Source organism: Carettochelys insculpta, chromosome 1 (assembly GCF_033958435.1).
Source record: "Carettochelys insculpta isolate YL-2023 chromosome 1, ASM3395843v1, whole genome shotgun sequence".
Classification (NCBI taxonomy): Eukaryota; Metazoa; Chordata; order Testudines; family Carettochelyidae; genus Carettochelys; species Carettochelys insculpta.
In genome coordinates this window covers 38,750,097-38,771,406 of record NC_134137.1, presented here as the reverse complement: position 1 = coordinate 38,771,406, position 21,310 = coordinate 38,750,097, and the positions used below count along the sequence as shown (strand labels likewise).

General features: G+C 40.7%; 1 protein-coding gene across 1 annotated transcript in view; it reads right to left on the bottom strand.

Annotated features, from left to right (window-relative positions):
• Nucleotides 1–21,310, bottom strand: part of DYNC2H1 (dynein cytoplasmic 2 heavy chain 1) — a 346,899-nt gene that overhangs the window by 14,949 nt on the left and 310,640 nt on the right. The window contains exons 84-85 of the mRNA XM_074984721.1: nucleotides 15,087–15,296; nucleotides 11,135–11,224 (exon numbers count right to left, since the gene is read on the bottom strand). Of these exons, the coding sequence (XP_074840822.1) occupies nucleotides 11,135–11,224; nucleotides 15,087–15,296 (300 nt within the window). The remainder of the gene's footprint in view (nucleotides 1–11,134; nucleotides 11,225–15,086; nucleotides 15,297–21,310) is intronic.

Below are 21,310 nucleotides of genomic sequence, written 5' to 3'. Positions count from 1 at the left end.
AACTTAAGCAAAACAGCATCTTGGTATCATCTGTTTGTAGCTCTCCTTCCTTGTTAAATAGAGGACTTACACTTTCCATTTGTCTTTATCTTGCTCCTAATGTATTTATAAAACGTCTTCTTAGTGCCTTTTATGTCCCTTACTAGGGTAACTCATTTGGTGTCTTTGTCTTTCTGCTTTTGTCCCTCTGGGCTTGAGCTATTCTTTTATTCTCATCCTTTGCAATAGTTTCTACTTTTCTGTGGGACTTTTTTTTTTTTTTAAATTTTCAGGTAATTGAAAAACTCCTGATGCAACCTTCTTGACTTCTCACAGCGTTCCAGTTGATACAGAACCTGGGTGCCTGACTGTTCCTCCATGACTTAGGCCATGAGGAAAAGATCCTTCCAATGGTCCCTAGTCATTTTCAGATATCATTTAAGATTTGGTCCTAGTCTTTAAAACACCTAATTGATCCAGCCCCAGCTACATTAAAGACCAAATTTCTGTCTAGGAACTATAGTTCCCCTGAGTCCTCCACTGGGACAGACAGGATGCTCTGTGGGGGAGGAATGTGGGGATGGTTGGCAAGGCCAGGGGATGCTCAGGAAAAGCGTGCAAGAGTGACAGATGGAGCCTGGGGAGAGACTTAGTCTTGAACATTGTTGGAGCCAGGCCACTGGGCTCAGAATATTTCTGGAGCACGGGCACCACAGTTGAAAAGCATATCACAAAAACCAATAGTGTAAAATTGCAATGAGTTATAAGAGATATGCCATGCAAGGGGTCTGCAAACATGTTATAATTTGCTAAGTATGATCATGTCTATATGTTTGTATCACCTTTGTATTATGAGTTATAGATATGTATGTATGTATGTCTTTATTTCAAATTTGTACTGTACTTTTGGGTGACACTCCTGGACAGTTTGGCATCAACATTGTCTAGCCTGCTTGGTAGCCCATTGAGGACAATCAACTAAACCCTTTGAAAGAGTTAAGGGCTACACCATATGATTTGGCAAAGCATGCAGGGGCATGCCTATGGACAGAATTCTAAGGGCTTGTCTACACTGGCAAGATATTGTACTGAAACTTTCTCTGCTAATAACTTGAGAAATCATCCCCCCCACCCCCTCAAGCTTTGTAATTTTCAGCATGGTACCTTGCCACTGTAGACAAACTCCCAGCACTGTGAGCTGCACCTCTCATGGAGGTGGTTGTCCTAAAGTGCTGTGAAAGCTCCCTCCAGCGGCGGTGTTGCAATGATGCTGCTGCATTAAAACGCTGCCATGGCAGCCCTTTAACACTGCAAATGGAGACAAAGCTTAAAGCTTCAATGACAAATGTTGGTCATCTTGTGTTTGGAACAAAGGAAATACAAGCTGCATGGCAAAAGATTATAAAAGGCAAGTGTATTTTCTCCATTTAGTCTGCTGGACTGCTTCTTACTTTTGCAGTATGGGTGCCAAGTCTTCAGGATTGGCCTGGAGTCTCCTGCAATTGGCACCAAACTGGTAACTACTGAAAACTGTCTGGGAGATTTTAACAGTATATTTTCAGAAAATATTACATCAGTCAGAAAAAAAAAAAAAACTTGCCTAAAATAAGTTCTTGATGAAGCTGTTCATGGTCTTCTCCATCAAAAGTAGTGCAACAATTGTATATTTGTTTGGAATTCTGTGTAATGAGATGGGAGCTATCATTTTTATCTATCTGCAAAGTATTAAGGATATATGGAGATACACATCTCATAGAACTGGAAGGGACCTCGGGAGATCATCGAGTCCAGTCCCCTGCCAGCACATCCATGGCATAAATAAAATAAGAAAAGTGTATGACCAGCCCAGACACCTTCATGCTTTCGGGCTGGCATTGAGACACAGCTGAAAGGTGACAATGGAGACAAAACTACTTTATAAATATCAGTGAGCACTATAAGAAAACATTGCACATGAAAGATGAAATGAGTCAATAGTTCTCATAGTGCAGTCAAACAAGTGTAAAATAGATACTATTTAATAGTTACGTAAGTATTCTATTTCAGCAACATAGTAACAGATTTTCAATAATCAAGTATTAAACACTGTATGATGAACATTGATAAAAGTGTCTCCAACCACAGATTGATTTCAACAAGAATATAAGAAAAATTCTATACTGCTAGCAAAAATGCAACCTTTTATTTGGCTAGTAGGGTCTTTATAACAAAATTTAATAGAACTTTGGCTGCTAAATCTTGCAGAGGACGACACCAGGACCAGCTGCAGGGCATTCTTAGCAGAGGACTCACACTTCTAGACTCTGCTCCCACCTTCTGACAGTCATCTTCGGGGTTAATTGTAAGCTGTATCTGCCTAGGCAAGTTTCCAAATGATCTGCAGAACATTTGGGCTCTGGTGACATGGAATTTCCAATAGAATCTAATTAGACCTATTCTACATGGTCGTGTCTACACTAGCCAAAAACTTCGAAATGGCCATGCAAATGGCCATTTCGAAGTTTACTAGTGAAGTGCTGAAATACATATTCATCGCCTCATTAGCATGCGGGTGGCCACGGTACTTCAAAATTGACGCGGCTCCTTTTCGAAAGGACCCCAGCTACTCCTTTTCGAAAGGACCCCAGCTACCTATAAGGAATAAGGGGACTTTGAAATAGCTGGGGTCCTTTTGAAAAGGAGCCCCTTCTGGACGAGCCGCGTGGCGGCGAGTGCGTCAATTTCGAGGTGCCATGGCTGCCCGCATGCTAATGAGGCGCTGAATATGTATTTCACTGCTTCATTAGTAAACTTCTAAATGGCCATTTGCATGGCCATTTTGAAGTTTTTGGCTAGTGTAGACGTAGCCGATGAGTTTTAAAAATAAAATAAAAGTAATGTTTAGCAGAGTGAATGGAATGTGTTTGTATCCTTTTCACTCCCTCTGAATATCTAATCCTACTCTATTTACTTTGTAAGAGTTTTTACTGGTTGATTTCATTTCTAATATGAATTCTTTTGAATTATATTTCTCCATTTTTATGGCCCTGGAAAAAGATTTTGCTCACCAGTGATACTACCAAGTGGTCAGACAAAGGAGCAGCAGGTTGCTTCCTGCTGGCAACTCCTTTCTTACCGCCACTTTTGTGCTCAGGTGGTCCTTCCAGCCAGGTCATGTATAAAAGAGTATTACAATAAGGCAACTTTCAGGACTGAGCAGGAGGCCTTAGGGCTTCCCCTTTTGAGTTGAGATCTCAAATTACAGACCCTGTAATTTTCACTGTCTTCTCTTCTCCCCCAACTTGGTTTACTGTAGCCTCTCTTTGGGGGCTGGTAGGAGAACGCAGGCCACTCTTTCCACTGCATTCCAATCCAGCACCCAATGGTAGGCAATTAAGTCGTGCATCCCTGGTATTATATGGCTGTCTTCCTCACTTCCTTGCAGTCTCCTCTCTTCTCACAAGCTAAAGAAGTAAACCACAAACATAACTTCTCAGATATGAGAGTCACGGGTCCCTTCTCTTTAGGCTTTGTCAGGACATCACTGAACCCAGGCTTCAGGCAAAAGCTCCACTGTTTACCCATCAAGTTACTATGTTCCCCTTTTTGAGCTCCTCTTCCAGCCTGTTTGTACAGTGGCATGAGGTACCTGGAACCGAAGCAGCTCTTTAACCACTTCCTTACAGCTGTTGGGTTTGCACACACCAACACAGGACCATTCCTACAGAGATTTATGTATGTAGTTGATCTGTAAGCACTCGACATGTTCCACTGAAATTAAAGGGACTACTCAAGTGCACAAAGTGCATGTACATATGTACTTTTAGGAATAGAATCTAAACAAGCTACACTTGAAACCTGTTGTCTCTGAAATGTCTGGTTTCTGTATCTGTGTTCTTTAACTTTCATTCAATTTCTATACTCTCTTTTCATTCGGAATGATTTGTACATACTGCCTTTGAGTTGCAAGGCTATGCCTATGTTGCAAGGCTTCGATTTTTTTTTTTGTTAGTATTCAAACAAAAAGCGAAAGGTCTGGAGCAGCTTGGCTTGAGGCTGGGAGAAGGCGTAAGCAGCAGTGGCACAGGGAGGCAGAAGAAGGGGCACCCGCTTCCCCATAGGTATGCTGTAATGCCACCCTGAGCAAAGCGCCCTGGGCAGTGACCCCCCCACCTCTTGCTCATCTCCTGAGGCCAGCTGTTTCCCCCTCCCTATGCACTGAGTTGTCAAGAACCACATACCATATTTCAAGAAAAATATAGGCAAATTGGAGAAAGTCCAGAGGAGAGAAACAAAAATCATTTTAGGTCTAGTATATACCACCTAGGAGGAAAGATTTGAAAAACAACTGGGTTGGTTTAGTTTAGAAAAGAGAAGACTGATTGTGGATATGATAACAGTCTTCATACATGTGAAAAGTTATGACAAAAAGATGGGTGACATTTTCTTCCTCTTTAGCACTGAGGACATGACAAGAAGTAAGGAGCTTAAATTGCAGCCAAGGAGATTTAGGTTAGGAAAAACTTCCTTTCAGGGTAGTTAAATTAGTTAGACCTAATTACCTATGGAGGATGTGGAAGCTCCATCACTGGAGACTTTTCAGAACAAGTTGGAAAAAGTACCTGTCAGGACAGTCTACATAACACTTACACCTGCTTCAATTCAGGGGACTGGATAAAATAACATATCGAGGTCTTCTGAGACCTTTGCAATCATGTCCAAAAAAAGGAAGATTCCCAGGTACGTCTGTCAATGCACTCCTCAAAAGGGATTCTTAGCTGTCTTTTAAATACAACAATTACACTTCTAGCCTGATGCACCACAAAGATAATCCTGAAATAGTCAACTGAGAACTAGTGTCGAATGTAGACTCCCTCCTCAAACCCTATGCCACCAACACTCCCAGCTATCTCCGAGATACCACTGACTTCCTGAGGAAATTACAAAACATCGGGAAAATTCCTGACAACACCATGCTTACCGCCATGGATGTAGAGGCTTTGTACACTAATATTCCACATGAAGATGGATTACAAGTGATCAGGAATGTCATCCCTGATGTCACCACAGCCAATCTGGTGTCTGACCTCTGTAACTTTGTTCTCACCCACAATTATTTCCGATTTGAGGACAACTTATACCTCCAGATTAGTGGAACTGCTATGGGTACCCACATGGCCCCGCAATATGCTAATATATTTATGGCTGACTTGGAACAACGATTCCTCAGCTCTCGTCCCCTATTACTGCTCCTTTACTTACAATACATCAATGACATCTTTATGATTTAGACCCATGGTATAGACACTCTAGAAGATTTCCACAGAGACTTTAACAATCTGCACCCCATCATCAATTTATGCCTCGACCACTCTACATGAGAGATACATTTCCTGGATGCTACAGTACAAATCAAGGATGGCCTGATCAGGACCACACTCTACCAGAAAGCCACTGACCGCTACACTTACCTATATACTTCTAGTTTCCATCCTACACACACAACAAGAGCCACTATTTACAGTCAAGCCCTTAGGTATAATTGCATTTGCTCTGATCCTACTGACAGAGACCAAAAACTATAAAATCTCTACCAAATATTCATAAACCTGGATTACCCACCAGGAGAAGTAAAAAAACAAATCGACAGGGCCAGATGAATACCCACAAACCAGCTACTTCAAGATAGGCCCATAAAAACCAACAACAGAACACCACTGGTCATTATCTACAGCCTCCAACTCCAACCATTGAAATGCATCATTAAAGACCTACAACCCGTCCTTAATCAGGATGCCACTCTCCAGAAGGCCCTAGGTGACAGGCTTGTTCTCTCCTACAGACAACCCCCCAACCTTATGAGGATTCTCACCAGCAACCACAGACTATACCACAATAATACCAATCCTAGAACCTTTCCTTGCAACAAGCCCCATTGCCAGCTTTGTCCACATATCTATTCTGGAGATACCATCACTGGACCTAACCGAGTTATTCACAGAATCACGGGTACATAGGACAAATGGTAAACACACTTCGACAAAGAATGAATGGACACAAAACAGACAACAGAAAGCTCTTAACTCACAAGCCTGCCAGCCAGCACTTTAATGGAGTCGGCCATTCTGTTAATGACCTGAAAGTCAGTGTCTTGCTGAAAAGGAATTTTAAGAATCAGCTGAAAAGAGTGCCGAACTCTCTTTTATATTCAAATTCGACACATTAACACGTGGTTTGAACCAGGACGCCAATTACCCGGGTCATTATATGGACTCTTTTACATACTTTGTTTTATCTGACTTTTGACGTCCCCCCTCCTAGTGCCCCTCTTCTTTCTAATTTGCCCACCTGGATTACAATTTTTCTGATTTGTCAACTTGATAACTAATTTTGGTTCTCTGTGCCTTAAATATTGAGTCTGTTCTGGTATGACTATGGTCTGAAGAAGTGGGTCTGTCCCACAAAAGCTCACTGCTTAATAAATTATTTTGTTAGTCTTTAAAGTGCTACTTGACTGCTTTTTTGTTTTGATAGTGTTGAATGCCTGTGACTGTGATTTGTGTATCACTTGCAATCATGATTACTTCAATGCATTTTCATCAGGGATAAACTTAACTCACAACACTTACTAAAGCTTATATGAAAGCACATAATAGAAAGCATGCTATCAGTGTGTCATCTAGATTACATCTCTCTCAGCATATTAGTTGATATCAGACAAGAAGACTCAACACAATATTCTCCAGTTTCTCTGCAGTTGTCATTGAAATCTAAGAACATATCAGTGTGATGATTTTCTTTAGAACCGTGTGACCTAGTTTCACTTAGAAAGCTACCCATAAATACGAGATGTGCTTGTTTATTTGAGAAAAAGAGCTAGATAAATACTGGCATAGAACACTGTACTTAGCGTTCGAAAAGTTGTGCCCCCATGTTTTCCCAGTATTACAATATACTTTTACTCTCCTGATTCCTTCTCCAAACTGACTTTCCCCCATTTTCCTTGGCCTTAATATTTGTTTTCAAAAATCAAAAGGAACAATATTTTATTGCTTTATAAAGCAGATATAAAAATACCCCAGATGTTCAGACCACAGTGACAAAAGCGAAGATAAAATTCTGATAGGAACTCAGTTTAATAGCTGACAAAAGTTTTTCCCTGCCCCCGCCATTGTTTATACTTTTAAACTATGAAAATGTTTCCATACTTTTCAAAAAAACTTGAATGATTTAAATGGACTATAGAAGGTTCTAAGTATTTTTAAAATGTTTGAAATGTGTATTCCTCAACTTAATATGTTTACAATTGATTATGGTATGTTAACACTACAATTATTGAGAGCATTACAACAGTGTTTCCTTTTCTTAGAGAATGTATATAAAAATGCATTTTTATGAGGTGCTTTCAGCAAAGTAAATCCTTAGATGAAAGTAAATATTTACTTTGCTTGGTGTCTCTTTGAAGAGCTTGCTGAATCAGCCTTAGGATTGTTATTTGTAATTTACACAACAGAACTCAATGTGCTTATTTTTATTTTAGGCAAGGCTATCATACAGAGGTACCATAAACAGAGCCCCATGAAAATCTTTATAAATTTTAATCTTTTAAAATTTCATTCCATTTTGTTTTATGAAAAATCAAAATCTGTGGGAAGGGGTTAAGTGAAGTTAAGTCATGGAGAGGATGCTTGAAACTCAGCCCTCTCTTCTGAGGAAGGCAGGATCAACGGATGGGGAGTATTGGAGAGGAAGACCGCCAGACACATATCCCTTAATGGTGGCTCATATTCCTCTGGCCTTGGCCTCACTTCTTGTTCCAGGCATTGCAAACTGGTGCACGGTGTTGCAGTGCAGCTCAAGTTTCGCCCAACCATCCTTCTATCATCATGGGGCTGCTAGGCTAAACCTGAGCAACTCTCCAATTCTGTGTACCACTTTGCAAAGGTACTCACTAAAATTTGTCCCAGACACCCCTCTGCTATAATGCAGGAGGTCATACAAGATCAAATCTGAGTCATGCTGTGATCCCATGTGCTAGGTCACAATGCCTGGAGAGAGAAGCAGGACAGGAGCTGCTGCTGCTGCAGAAGGAGTGCATTTTAGAAAATTGTAATTATTGCTTTTCTTTTTCTTTTCTTATTAATTATTTTTAGCTTTAGTGCATTGTTACTTCACTATTACAAAAATCATGGGGCTTAACTATAAACAATACTGATAATTTCCCAACCTTGCCTTATGAAGTATTTGAACAAAAGCAAGAACACCTGAACATACCATCTAAACAACAAGAATAATGTAACAAAAAAAGAAACACTTATGGAGTATGCATAATATTACACCTTCTGTTGGAAAGTTAGATGAGCTGTCTAACTTGGCAAAAAAAACAAGATAGGCAATAATTACTAAGAGTGGGAAGTTGCTTTTGTCCATATAAGCACATAAATATATATAGCCATATATACCTGTGTACATACACACGCATTTCTATTTTCTTAGACTTACACATCTGACTCTTTTTTTACATTGCTCCATCTAAATAAATATCTCAATCATCTGCTGCCTGAACAGACAACAGTCATATCTGTTTTCTGCATGAGATATGAAGGTGGAGTAATTCATATGAGGACTTTCATCTGTAAAGTTATGTGCAGTTTCAAATACATGCTGGATCATATGGTTCTATCCGTTAAAAATCATATTCTGTAAAGTCATCTCATAACAAGCTTTAATTCAACAGGATGAAAAACAGCATTTATTGTCCAATTATTTTTTCTTGCTGTTTGTTTCAGAGCAAATAGAACAAAAATTAAAGACAATTTCCAACTAAATAATACGTACAGGCTGTGGCCACATTAGCCCCTCCTTTCGGAAGGGCTAGGGTAATGTGGCACTTTGAAATATGATAATAAGGTGCTCCATGAATATGCAGCACCTCATTAGCATAATGGTGGCCGCATGTGATTCAAAACTGTCAGTTTCAAAATGCACGCCATCAATGCAGCTGGGGGCCTTTCAAAGGACCCTCCCCCCGGCCTTTGAAAGCCCCTTCTTCCCAAAACCAAATAGGAAGAAGGGGCTTTCAAAGTCCAGAGGGGTCCTTTTGAAAGGCCCCCATCTACACGCATAGTGCACGATTCAGAAGCGGTGCTATCGACTTGTGTGTGGCTGCCGTTATGCTAACGAGGCACTGCATATTCATGGTAGCACCTCATTAACATCTTCCCAACTTGCTCATTACCATGCCCCTTCCAAAAGGGGGGACACAGAGCACACAGATGTTACCATCCACCCGATTTCACTGGAAAAATATAACGTCTCTTCAGAAATTCACTGCATTTAAAAAACCTGATTCTTGGGTTGCGAAATCTATTTTATGCATTGATATGATTATGTAATTTTACTTTTTTCTTTTCCTGTCCTATTTGAATTCAAAAGACAGAGCCTTTTCCCCCAGCTCATTCACCCACGTCTTACCTTGGGTATGTTTAGACTGTGGGTGCTATTTTGGGATACAAAGTTTTCCTGAAATAGCAATGCTGCAGCTTTCACGGAGCCCACAATAGCGCTGCTATTTTGGAGACTCTATTCTGGTTCTGATACCCCTCAATGGCCGTTTCTACACAGTGGCATGCTAATAAATGGCCCGAAATATGCTAATGGGGCACGGATGTAAATTCCTGGCACCTCATTAGCATAGGGTCACATGATTTGGAGTCCAGAAGAAGCTCTTCCAGACTCCAAAACAGTGTGTAGAAGCATGGCCCCTGAGGGATCTTCCTGAATTTTCAGGAAGAAGGGGCCTCTGGAAGGAGGACTTCCTTCCAGATGATCCCCCAAGGACCGCACTTCTACACGCCGTTTCGGAGTCTGGATGAGCTTCTTCTGGACTCCAAATCATGTGACCCTATGCTAATGAGGCGCTGGGAATTTACATCTGCTCTGCATTAACGTATTTTGGGCCGTTTATTAGCATGCCACTTTCAGAGAAAGTGGCATGTGTAGAAATGGACAATGTGAGAGGAGTAAAGGAACTTTCAAAATAGGCCTTTATTCTGAACTTTGGAGCTGTTAGGATGGCACCAAGTTCAGAATAAGGTACTTTGAAATAATTTATGCAATTTGTGTTGCGCAAACTGCATAAATTATTTCAAAACAATGATGCAGTCTAAACATAGCCCTTGAGAAAGAATTTTAATCTGCATTCTAATACAGAAACACCACAATCAAACATAAAAGTTGACTATTTTTCAAGAATTTGATAAAACAATATATTGCACCTTATAAAAGTTTTACTGGCAACTATCAGAACTCTCATAAGGGACCATCCTTTCTTCATGTAAGGTTCAGTTTTATTTCAGAGAGCAAGTTCTTTAGAAAAATAACAGGAGTTATACAAAACAGTAAAAAATAAAAAGATCTGACTTCCTTCTTCACAGATTCTGAGCTAAAACTTGGATGAAATGTACATGAAGTTAATATTACTGTAAAAGTAAACAGAAAAGTTACTGCACTCTGACAGTAGACACTTAAACTGCGTCTCCATTCTCCCCCCACTTCTGGAAGGGGGAGATTAGAAGATGCTAATGAGGCACAGATTAAAATATCTTGCACCTCATTAGCATATTCCCACAAAGATCTCACTTCCGGAAAATCCCCTTTTGGAACCAAAGCTGCTTTGTAGACAGGAGTCCTTCTGAAGTACATGGGGGTCCTACCGAAGGAAATCCACCTTCCGGAAGATCCTATTTCCGCAAATGTTTGTGGCAGAAGGGTCTTCCGGAAGGGGGATTTCCTTCTGAAGGACCCTTGTGTCCTTCCAACGGAGCCCCGTCTATTTGGTAGCTTTGCTTCCAGAAGGGGATCTTTTGGAAGTGATATCTCCTGTAGATATGCTAATGAGGCACGAGATATTTTAATCCACGCCTGTTTAGCATCTTTTAATCTGCTCATTACCATGCCCCTAACAGAAGGGGGGTGACTGTAGACACAGCCTCAGAGTTTTCTGGGACAAAAAACTGGCGTGGTTTTGTTGTTCATATATGCTGATCAATTGTCATTATTTACACAGAAGTTCTAAATCTCTCTCAGCAACTTGGAAAGTCCTACTTTAAAGAAGTACACAATATATTCTGGAATTAAAAAAAGTAATATTCTGAAGTTAACTAATCTACTTTACCTGGATAGCTAGTGCTCGAGCTACAAGTCCTCTGAGGTACTGTAAAGGATCTTCTGGACCTTCCCATTTGCTCTGCCATATGAGGGGACACTGAAATAACAATAGATTAATTAGATTTGAAATGTAATATAAAATTATTAGCCTTCTAGTTTACTACAGCTATTTGTATTATATTTAATTATTTGGAGACTGAATACAGGTTAAAAAGAGAGAGTGTATCAAGATCCGAGCATATAAGTATGAATTCCCAGCTTTAATGCAAACTCCTTGGCTACATCTACATGTGCCCCTCCCTTTCAGAAGGGGCATGTAAATGAAATGGGTTGAAAATGCTAAAGAGGTGTCAATATGAATATTCAGCACCTCGTTTGCATAATGACGGTCACCCGGAGCATCAACAAAAAAAAATCAATCTTTCAAAAAAGAAACATAGTGTAGACATAACCTTAATGTTTTTGTCCTTAATGGATAAGAATGCTGCTAGTATTATGTCTCATGTATCGCGAAAATGTGGGTCTCTCTGTGGTCTCTGTCACCATAATGTCTGTGCACTGCTTTTGGAAGGGGCATGTAAATGAAGCGGGTTCAAAATGCTAACGAGGTGCTGACATGAATATTTAACACCTCACTTGCACAAAGACAGCCACCTGGAGAATTGAAAGAGCTGCTTTCAAATTGCAAATGAGCTGTGTAGATGAGGTTCCTTCGAAAGGAAACCCCAATTTTAAAAGCCCCTTCTTCCCAAAAAACCCCAACAATTTACAGGAATTCATTTCAAATAATAATTCCATGTCTTTTTAATATTAATGGACTGTACATTGTAATAGACAATGCCTAAGAAACTTGCTTTATATTTGTATTCAGCATTAGAATTTGTTCTAAACAAAAAAAAATTTAAAACATAAATGCTATGTTAATACATTCATCGTACTGCTTATTGACAACAGTGCAAGACTCATTTGGTCTGATTTGTGCTACATAAATAAAGGGTGCATATATATGGAAAGAAGTGTTCTGTTTACCACTGTGAAATAGGAAGAAGTGAAAAGAGGAGCCATTTTATAAGACGACATATTTTCTGGGATAGCCTATTAGCAAAATTATTTCCAATATATTTTAGTTGTAAATACAATTTTCACTAAAAAGGGGTGTGACTCCGTATGACATAACCATGTATTTCATTAATACTGCCACTGTTCACAACTGAAACAAAATTTTCACACGGTATACTACATAAAGTGTCAACAGAAGAGAGTTATGACTTGCTACATAAAGTTATCGTGAATAATGGCTATAGATCTGTACCCCAACTGTGTTTGTTTACTGGAGCAACACTTGTTTATTGGGGTAACCACTCAACACCAGTTAAAAGCTACATTGAACCCAGACAGCTGTGTATTTATAACCCATCAAAGACAATTAACTCTCACAATGGTCCAGAGAACAAACTTATTCCACCTAAGATGGCTCTTCCTGCAGATATCTTAGCCTCCAGGCCAATAGCTGCCACTCAGAACTTAGGTAAAGGCATTTGACTTGTTCATGTGACTGGTGACTCCATCAGGGATTTACAACCCATCCTGGACAATGATCCCCCACTTTGACAGGCCTTGGGAGGCAGACCAGTCCTTGCCCACAGACAACCTGCCAACCTGAAGCAAATCCTAACCAGCAACTATACACTGCACCACAGTCACTCTAACTCAGGGACCCATCCATGCAACAAACCTCGTTGCCACCTCTGCCCACATATCTACACAAGCAACACCATTACAGGACCTAACCAGATCAGCCACACCATCGTGGGTTCATTCAGCTGCACATCTACCAATATAATTTATGCCATCATGTGCCAGCAATGCCCCTCTGCCATATACATCGGACAAACTGGACCAGTCTCTACGTAAAAGAATAAATGCACACGAATCAGACATCAGAAATGGCAATATACAAAAACCCGTAGGAGAGCACTTCAATCTCCCAGGCCACACAGTAGCAGACTTAAAAGTAGCTATCCTACAGCAAAGAAATTTCTGGACCAGACTCCAAAGAGAAACTTCTGAGCTACAATTCATCTGCAAATTTGATGCCCTCAGCTCTGGCTTAAACAAAGACTGTGAATGGCTGGCTAAATACAGAAGCAGCTTCCCCTCCCTTGGCGTTCACTACTCCAGGCTGGTAGTAAGCCTCACCCTTGGTGACTGAGCTAACCCTGTTATCCCCACCCTTGCTCTGGCTTATTTATACCTGGCCCTGCAGATTTCCAAGACCAGCATCTGATGAAGTGAGTCTGTGCTCACGAAAGCTCATGCTCAAAATTTTCTGTTAGTCTATAAGGTGCCACAGGACCCTTCGTTGCTGTTACAGATCCAGATTAACACGGCTACGCCTCCGATACTTGACATCATGTGCCTGTAACTTTCCACAAACAGACTGTGACTGTTGTTTGGGACAGTACTATTCCATGCACATGGCAGAGGATATAAAGACCCCAGAATCTTCTTCATGCTCCTCCTTTTTATTCTTTTTCCTTCTCTGATTCTCTACTATTCACTTATAATCAAAAAGGGCATTCAAATGCATGAACTGATGAGGACCTTCAATCTTTTAGAAGTTACCAGAGACATTACAAGCCAGCAGTCTGTAATAACACAGCTATAAACCTGTGTATATATGATCTACTAAACATTTTAAATATTTTCTCTCTTATAAATAAACCTTCAGATTTTAGTTACTAAGAGACTGGCCACACACCGATTATCGTGGAAGATCTGAATAAAATATTGAACTGAGTAATGGCTAATCTCTTGAAATCAGAAGAACTCTTTGGTTCATGAAATTGTTTTTCAATAACAAGTCATCATAAAGTTTATTGTCTGGGTGGTGAAATAACTACTGGAATGCATAACGAGACTGCATTTATGACTTCTTACTAACCAATGCGATGAGAGAGAAGTTTACTTTTGCTACCCGCTTGGTATAACTTAATGACAACATAACCACTAGTCTGGAGTGAGTATGTCCTATTTCTCAGCAGTTTGGCCTGAATCTGGCTCTCTCAGGCATGACCCACAGGGCCACGATGATGGAACAAATGATTCATATATTTTTCAGGGATAACATGAATGATTTAGCTTGTGAGATTTTGTAAGACCTGAGTTGAAAATACTATTCTGGGATCATTAATTCTACTAGCTTTGTATATTCTTCATAGAGAAATTTCAGCTAATGCGCATAATAAGCTCAGAAGTCCCCACTGATTCTTAAAGCCATTATTTCTCCTAGTTTGCATTCTGAAAAGCCACTGTTAGGTTTTTCCTTAAAATAGTAATATTTTTATATATCAGGACAGATGAGCAGTCTGAGGGATTTTTTTAACTATTTATCTTAATGACAATAAAGAATCGTGCATACACATCACCCCTCAGACTCAGTACTCATCAAAAGTGCTAGAGTGATAACATTAAAGGTAGAATTTGTTTATCCACAAAAAATGTGTAACTGGGCTAGTAGCAGTTTTTCTGAGCATGATGGCCACTTTGCCAATGTCCTTAAATGTCTAGATATAAGAAAACAGCTCTGTTTTAATTCTTGAAAACTCTCCCTAACCTACTACTTAAAAACAATTAGCATAGCAGTTATCACTAAGGCAGACAGCTGACCGCTGAGTAACAGATCAACAATTTAGTACAAAGGTCACTATTAGCCTTTATATGGCATCAACATTTGGTGCTAAAACCTGCAACCAGATCTGAATGAAGGTGAAAGTTTCTGCATTTGATTGGGAATCTCCTGATGCATCTAATCTATTCTTGTGACAATTTTAAACAAACAAACCAAAGACGAGACGTATATATGTACAGCAGATTTTTGTTCAATGTCATAGCTACAGAGTAAATATTTATTATGCTTAGGTAGGTATATATACATTTTTTTTCAAATATGAACTTACCTTCTGGTTTAACAAAGCAGTTGCTAGACTTTGTACCTCAGAACTCAAGAGTGAAGTACCTCTGATGACTTTACTGAGAGCTGCAAGTGACTGATGGACACGTTGCACTAGGAGAATGGCATTGAATTGTTCAAGAATAATGAATGACATGATTGGAGAACCTTGATGCTCAGTAGGTGGAGAAACCTTCTGATGAATTAGGTTGGAGTTCTGAAAGAGGATTGTATAATGTTCAATTAATAAACTCAAAGTGAAAACTATGTTGCTATATTGCATTTATAATACTCTAATTCATGATCACTTGTTAGATGTAGTATAACAGTCCACAGTAGTATTGTGCTAGGTGTGAAACAAACATAACAGGAAAAACAGTCCTTGCACTGAAAAGCTTACAGTTGAAACAGACAACACAGGGAGTGGAAAGAGAAACAGAAGAATACAATAGTTTGCTAAGTTTACAGCAGGTCACTGGTGAAGCCAGGCATATAACTTAAGTCTCCTGATGCCAAGACCAAGGTCCTACCCACTAGCCTTTTGTCTCTTTTTAATGTGAGACAAGATGTATGGGACCTATAGTCCATTATTTATATGCCACCCTATCAATATTTTTCTCTACAATATTTTTCTCTGTCATTGTATCATTTCTAATACAAGGGGAAGAGATAACTCAGTGGTTTGAGTGTTGGCTTGCTAAATCCAGGATTGTGAGCTCAATCCTTGAGGGGACCATTTAAGGATGTGGAGACTAGATTTAAAAAAAAAAAAAAAAAAAGATGGTGCTTGGCCCTGCCAAGAGGGCAGGGGACTGGACTCAATGACCTTCTGAGGTTCCTTCCAGCTCTCTGAGATGTGCATTTCCCTTGTAAGGAAATCCTCCCTTGGGAGGGTATTCAGCAAGCAACAAAAAAAAGAAAAAAAAAACTAAGAAGAATAAAGCAAAGTGTGTTCATAAAGATAACAGGTAAATAAAATAGAGGTATCACTCAAATATTTCCTGTCTATTTCTTAGGACAGTGCTACCAATATATTTAACTACATGATGGGGAAAGAAAGGGTACAGACTGGGCTAACAGGTGTTGGTTCTCAGCCTTGAATACGTGTTCAAGATGCTCAAGATATGAACTATATCCAAAGTCAGGGAGTGGGGATGGGCTTGAATCCAAGTTTTTGGTTTCAATCATTTTAACTGTAAAAACCATCTGCAACAATCAAGTCTGGGTTCAGAATTTGAGTATCAAAATGCTCTATTATTTGCAACTGGGATTTTCATGGAGGTCCAGCTCTGAAGTTCATATCTGGCCTCAAATGATCAGTCAAAAAACTTCACTTCTGTGAGGAAAGTGAGAAAATTGAAATTTAAATAGGCTATAGTTAGTGAATTACAATGTGAAAATCTGTAATGCAGATTTTACTAAAATAAGGTTTTAATGCTTCAGTTTTGAAGCAAAAAATTAGCTCTTCTACTTCAATAATGAATGTTTTTAACTTTTCACAACTCTGCAAATCACTGTTAAGTAAATCCATTAACAGAAGATTACTTCTGACATAATTTTCTAAGACTCCTGATTGTTTAAAAATCATGCAATGCAATCATATTACTAACAGATAATGAAATAGAAAACAGAATTAACAAGAATAAAAGACCCTACTTAAATCATTACTTTTTATCCATCAGAAATGATCATTCAATATGGAGGCATGGAATAAGATCAGGTATTTAACTAGCCAGTACAGTGTTTGATAGCTGTAGAGGATATATTTTGATTTTCACTGCACTTGAACACTAAAATAAGGAAAGAAAATTAGTGGGTTTTTTTTTAGCTGTTTTCAAGTTTATTTGTATACCAAATGAAAAAGTGGCTTGCATTTCCAGTATATTTAATGCACGATTTCAGAAGATATACTAATCTTGTTGTAATTACAACTCCAACGAAAAATAATGCATTTTTTCTGAAACTGTTTCCATTTTAATGTTTATACTGTGCTATGATGCATAATATCTGCCCACTACGTTATGCTGAAATATTTGTCATGCTGTGTTTTCATGGAACATGGCACAAACTAAGTTACACTTCCAAGTATTTATCTCTCTGCTAGAAGATAAAGAAAAATGTAAACTAGATTTTATTTCACACTGACCTTCCCTATGAAACCCAGGAGAGATAATATTCTAGTATTAGCTTTTCTCAATTTAAATGCAAAATGAAGACTCTTAAAGATAATCATGTTTTCAAATACCCACTGTCATTTCTATTTCACACTTTTATTTTCAGTTTATTTTAGAGATATTCAAAATTCAAATTTAGTCATCATTTATTAGCTTGCATGGTGTGAACGTCTTGTAAATATTACTGTACACGCAGATTACTGACTGCATTTTTCTGAAGGAAGCATTCTGAGATAACCAACTCTATTCACATAAGCAATATATACACTGTCTCTTAAACATGGGATAACTAAATCTTATAAAATACCAGCAGAGCCCATCACTTTGTGGTGGTTACCAAGCTGACAGCTCACTAGCAGCTCCAGCCCAGAGGATCCGGCCAGGGGAAGCCCAGCAGCCCCAGTGCTGGGGACCCAGCCGGGGCCAGGGAAACCCAGGCAGCTGCGGGGCTGGAAGCTGGGTGGGGAGAGGATCTCTGCCAGCCGCTGCAGCCTTGGGGACCTGGCCAGAGGAATCCTGACAGCCCCCGGACTGTGAGTCAGCCAGAACACAGAGCACCGCTGGCAGCCCAGCCACAGGCAGAAACCCAGCAGTTCTGGGGCTGGGAGTCAGCAGGGGTCCAAAGCTCCACCTTCAGCCCCAAGGTCGGGACCTTGCAGCTCCAGCCCCAGGGACTCGGGGGGAACACTGGCAGCCCCAGGGCTGGGAGGCAGCTCCAACCCTGGAGACTTGGCCAGTGTGGGAAGGATGGATAGAGAGATGGATGGATGCCTCTCCTATTATAATAGTATAGATTATGGAACAATTATATTGTAGTTTGCTTTTTAAATTTAACTTATTTTGTGTCCCTGCTTATTGAATCCATAAATCGAGTCTTCTGCAAATTTTCACAATACAAGATTGTGTATGAGAAAGAAACAGTTCTGGATGCTCTGGCTTAGCATAGTTCTTTGCCTTTGTTCAATATTCAGCACAAGAAGAGACACAGCCAATGAAGTGCAACATTCTGGCTCTAACAAAACAAAAAAGCAGTCATATAGGACTTTAAAGACTAAAAAATAATTTATAATTTATAATATAATAATTATTAGGTGATCAGCTTTCGTGAGGCACAGTACAGCACCATCTCCTAATCTGAAGAAGTAGGTCCGCCCGATGCTAACTCAACACCTAATAAATTGTTTTGTTAGTCTTTAAAGTGCTACATAACTACTTTTTACTTTTGTTAGGATACAGACTGACACATCTACATCTCTGCTACTATTCTGGCTCTACTGCTTCCTCCAGGGCTTTTTTCACCAAAACTTTTATGTTCCTTGCTAGATGTAACTCACTTGGTGCCTAAGCCTTTTTTTATTTTGTTCCTGAATACTTGTGTTATTTATTGGTAGGCCTCTTTATCAGTTTGTCCATATTTCCAATGCTTGGTATGATTCCTTTGTGAATTTCAGGTAATTTTATCTTATGAATCTTTTTGCTAAGATTTTCACTTGCTGTTCCTTCTCTCTTCATTTAGAAATTATGTCTGTCCCACAAAATTTTCTCATTGTTGGGAAGAGAGCTTTTTAGTTGTCCTGCGACTCTGTTTTACTGACTTTTCAGATAACTTCAAATTTTAGCCGAAAACATATTATTTGCCCCTTTTATTATAATAATAATAATAATATTTCACTCTACCTCTGCAATTACCCACCTTTTCTTAACCCTGAAATTGTATTATTTACTCTTAGAATCTCTAAAGCATTTTGAGTATTGCACAAACAAAGTATTTTTGTCTGACATTTTACTTAATGATAGGTGTATTTTCTCTTGCAAATAGTCTTTAATGCAATCTTAGTCATATGATTTACAGCCAGAATGGACCACTAGATCATTCAGTTTGACCGCCTGTACATTACAAGTTGCTATTGCCATCCAGTATCTACATAATTAACTCAGCAAAGTTAGATAAAAACATTACATCCTACATAAAATAGACTATTATGTACCACAGCAGAGAACAAGAGCGACTGTGACGCACTAGTGTCTGAGGACTCTGCAATAACATAGAAATGATTAAGTGAGCTCCTGTCCAGATAATTTCAGAAAGTGACCCTCACACTACAGATGAAGATAAGAAACCCTAAAGTTACTGTCTGTCTGATCTGGGGAAAATTCCTTCCTGATTCCATATATGGCCATCAGTTAGCTCTATTGCATGGGAGCAAGAACTGGCCAGCCAAGCATCTGAGAGCCGAAAAGCTCAATGCCAGTTCAGAACCCTGGCCCTTTCCACCCAATGTTCAATCTCCAGCCATCTCTTATCTGATGCTTCAGAGTAAGGGGACCAAAAACCACAGGTAATACAGAACAGGAAAAATCCCTTCCTGAACCCACCCATAGATGAGCGCTGAAACCAGAAACATGAACTCTAAGAACATAATACATAAACTGCAATGGATATCTAGGGCTTCTGAGCTCTGCCTCTCACAATCACAAAGAAGCCTCTCATACAATCACAGTCATAAATTTGCTCAGCTCCTGGTCAAGAGCAATTGGCCGTTTCTACACAGGCCACTTTCTTTGAAAGTCGCATGGTAATACACGGCCCGAAATATGCTAATGAGCCACAGATGCAAATTCCCCATGCCTCATTAGCATACGGTCATGTGATTTGGAGTCTGGAAGACCGTTCCTGCGGACTCCAAAATGCCGTGTAGAAGCACGGCCCCGGGGGAGCTTCTGGAAGGAAGTCCTTCCGGAGGCCCCTTCTTCCTGAAAATTTTTGGGAAGAAGGGGCTTCCGGAAGAAGGACTTCCTTCTGGAAGACCCCCTAGGGGCCATGCTTCTGAACGGCATTTTGGAGTCCAGAAGAATGGTCTTCTGGACTCCCATTCACATGACCATATGCTAATGAGGCACAGGGAATTTGCATCTGCACCTCATAAGCATATTTCAGGCCATGTATTACCACGCCACTTTCGAAGAAAGTCGCTGGTGTAGAAACGGCAATTAAGTTTTATGTCACCATGTAGGAGTCTGGAGCTAGGGCAGTGCCCGTAGCTCCGGAGGTGACCGCAGCCACACCGGTGGTCCTGGGAGGCCCAGCCCTTGGCTCAGGGCGGCACCGCAACAAAAAGGGTTACAAGACAGGCCCAGCCCTTCCTTCAGGGCGGCACAGTAACAAAAGGGTTACAAGACAGGCCCAGCCCTCCCTTCAGGGCGGGCAGCAGTTCACAGTTTATAGTACAAGCCCGGCCCAGCCCTCAGTTTGGGGTGGGGCAGCAGCACAAGGGTTTGGAGTACAAGCCCAGCAAGGGCTTACCCTGTGAAGGAGGGGGTCTCTGGCCAGTCGGTCATGTCCACATCATTGGGGTAGTCCGGCGGCAGTAGCACGGTGGGCCCGAGGCGATCCTGGGCCTGGGGGCTGCAGGGGCCCGCCGGAGCTCTGGGGCGGGACGCTCCTGGGGCCTTGTGGTTGCTAGCCCTCATCGGACTGGCAGGGCCCAGGGTTTCCTCCAAGGCGGGGAGTCTCCACTGGTGCAAGGGTCCTGGCAGGTCTGGGAAGTCCGGGTAGTCCCCCTGGGGCATCTGGATCCGTGGTTGCTCGGGGCCGCTGGGGGCTTGCTCCTCCGGACCAGCCAGGAGGCAGCGGGACCTCTGCCCCTGGTGCCGGGGAGCTCACGCAGGCGCTTCCTCCCTTCCTGGAGGCCCAGGCTTTCATGGGTCCCGAGCCCCGCCCCTGGCCCTTCTGGCTCTAGGCCCCGCCCTCTGAGGGGCAGGCTAGTGCTGTTGTGGCTCTGGGCCCGCCCACCAGGGCTTCTGCGCAGCCTCCTCTGCCTCTGAGTCAGCGGGAGGCCACAGTGGCTCACTACACATCACAATACAGTAGTATTAGGAATCTGTTCCAAGGCCTCATTCCTCTAATGGTTAGAATCTGTCTTCTAGTTCCCAGACAGAATTTGTTCAGAGTCAGGTTAAGCCCACGTTTCGTATGTAAAGATTATGCTACAGTCGATTATTCTCCTGTTTTTCATCACTCAAATATATTTTTAGAGAGAAGCCATAACTCCTCTCA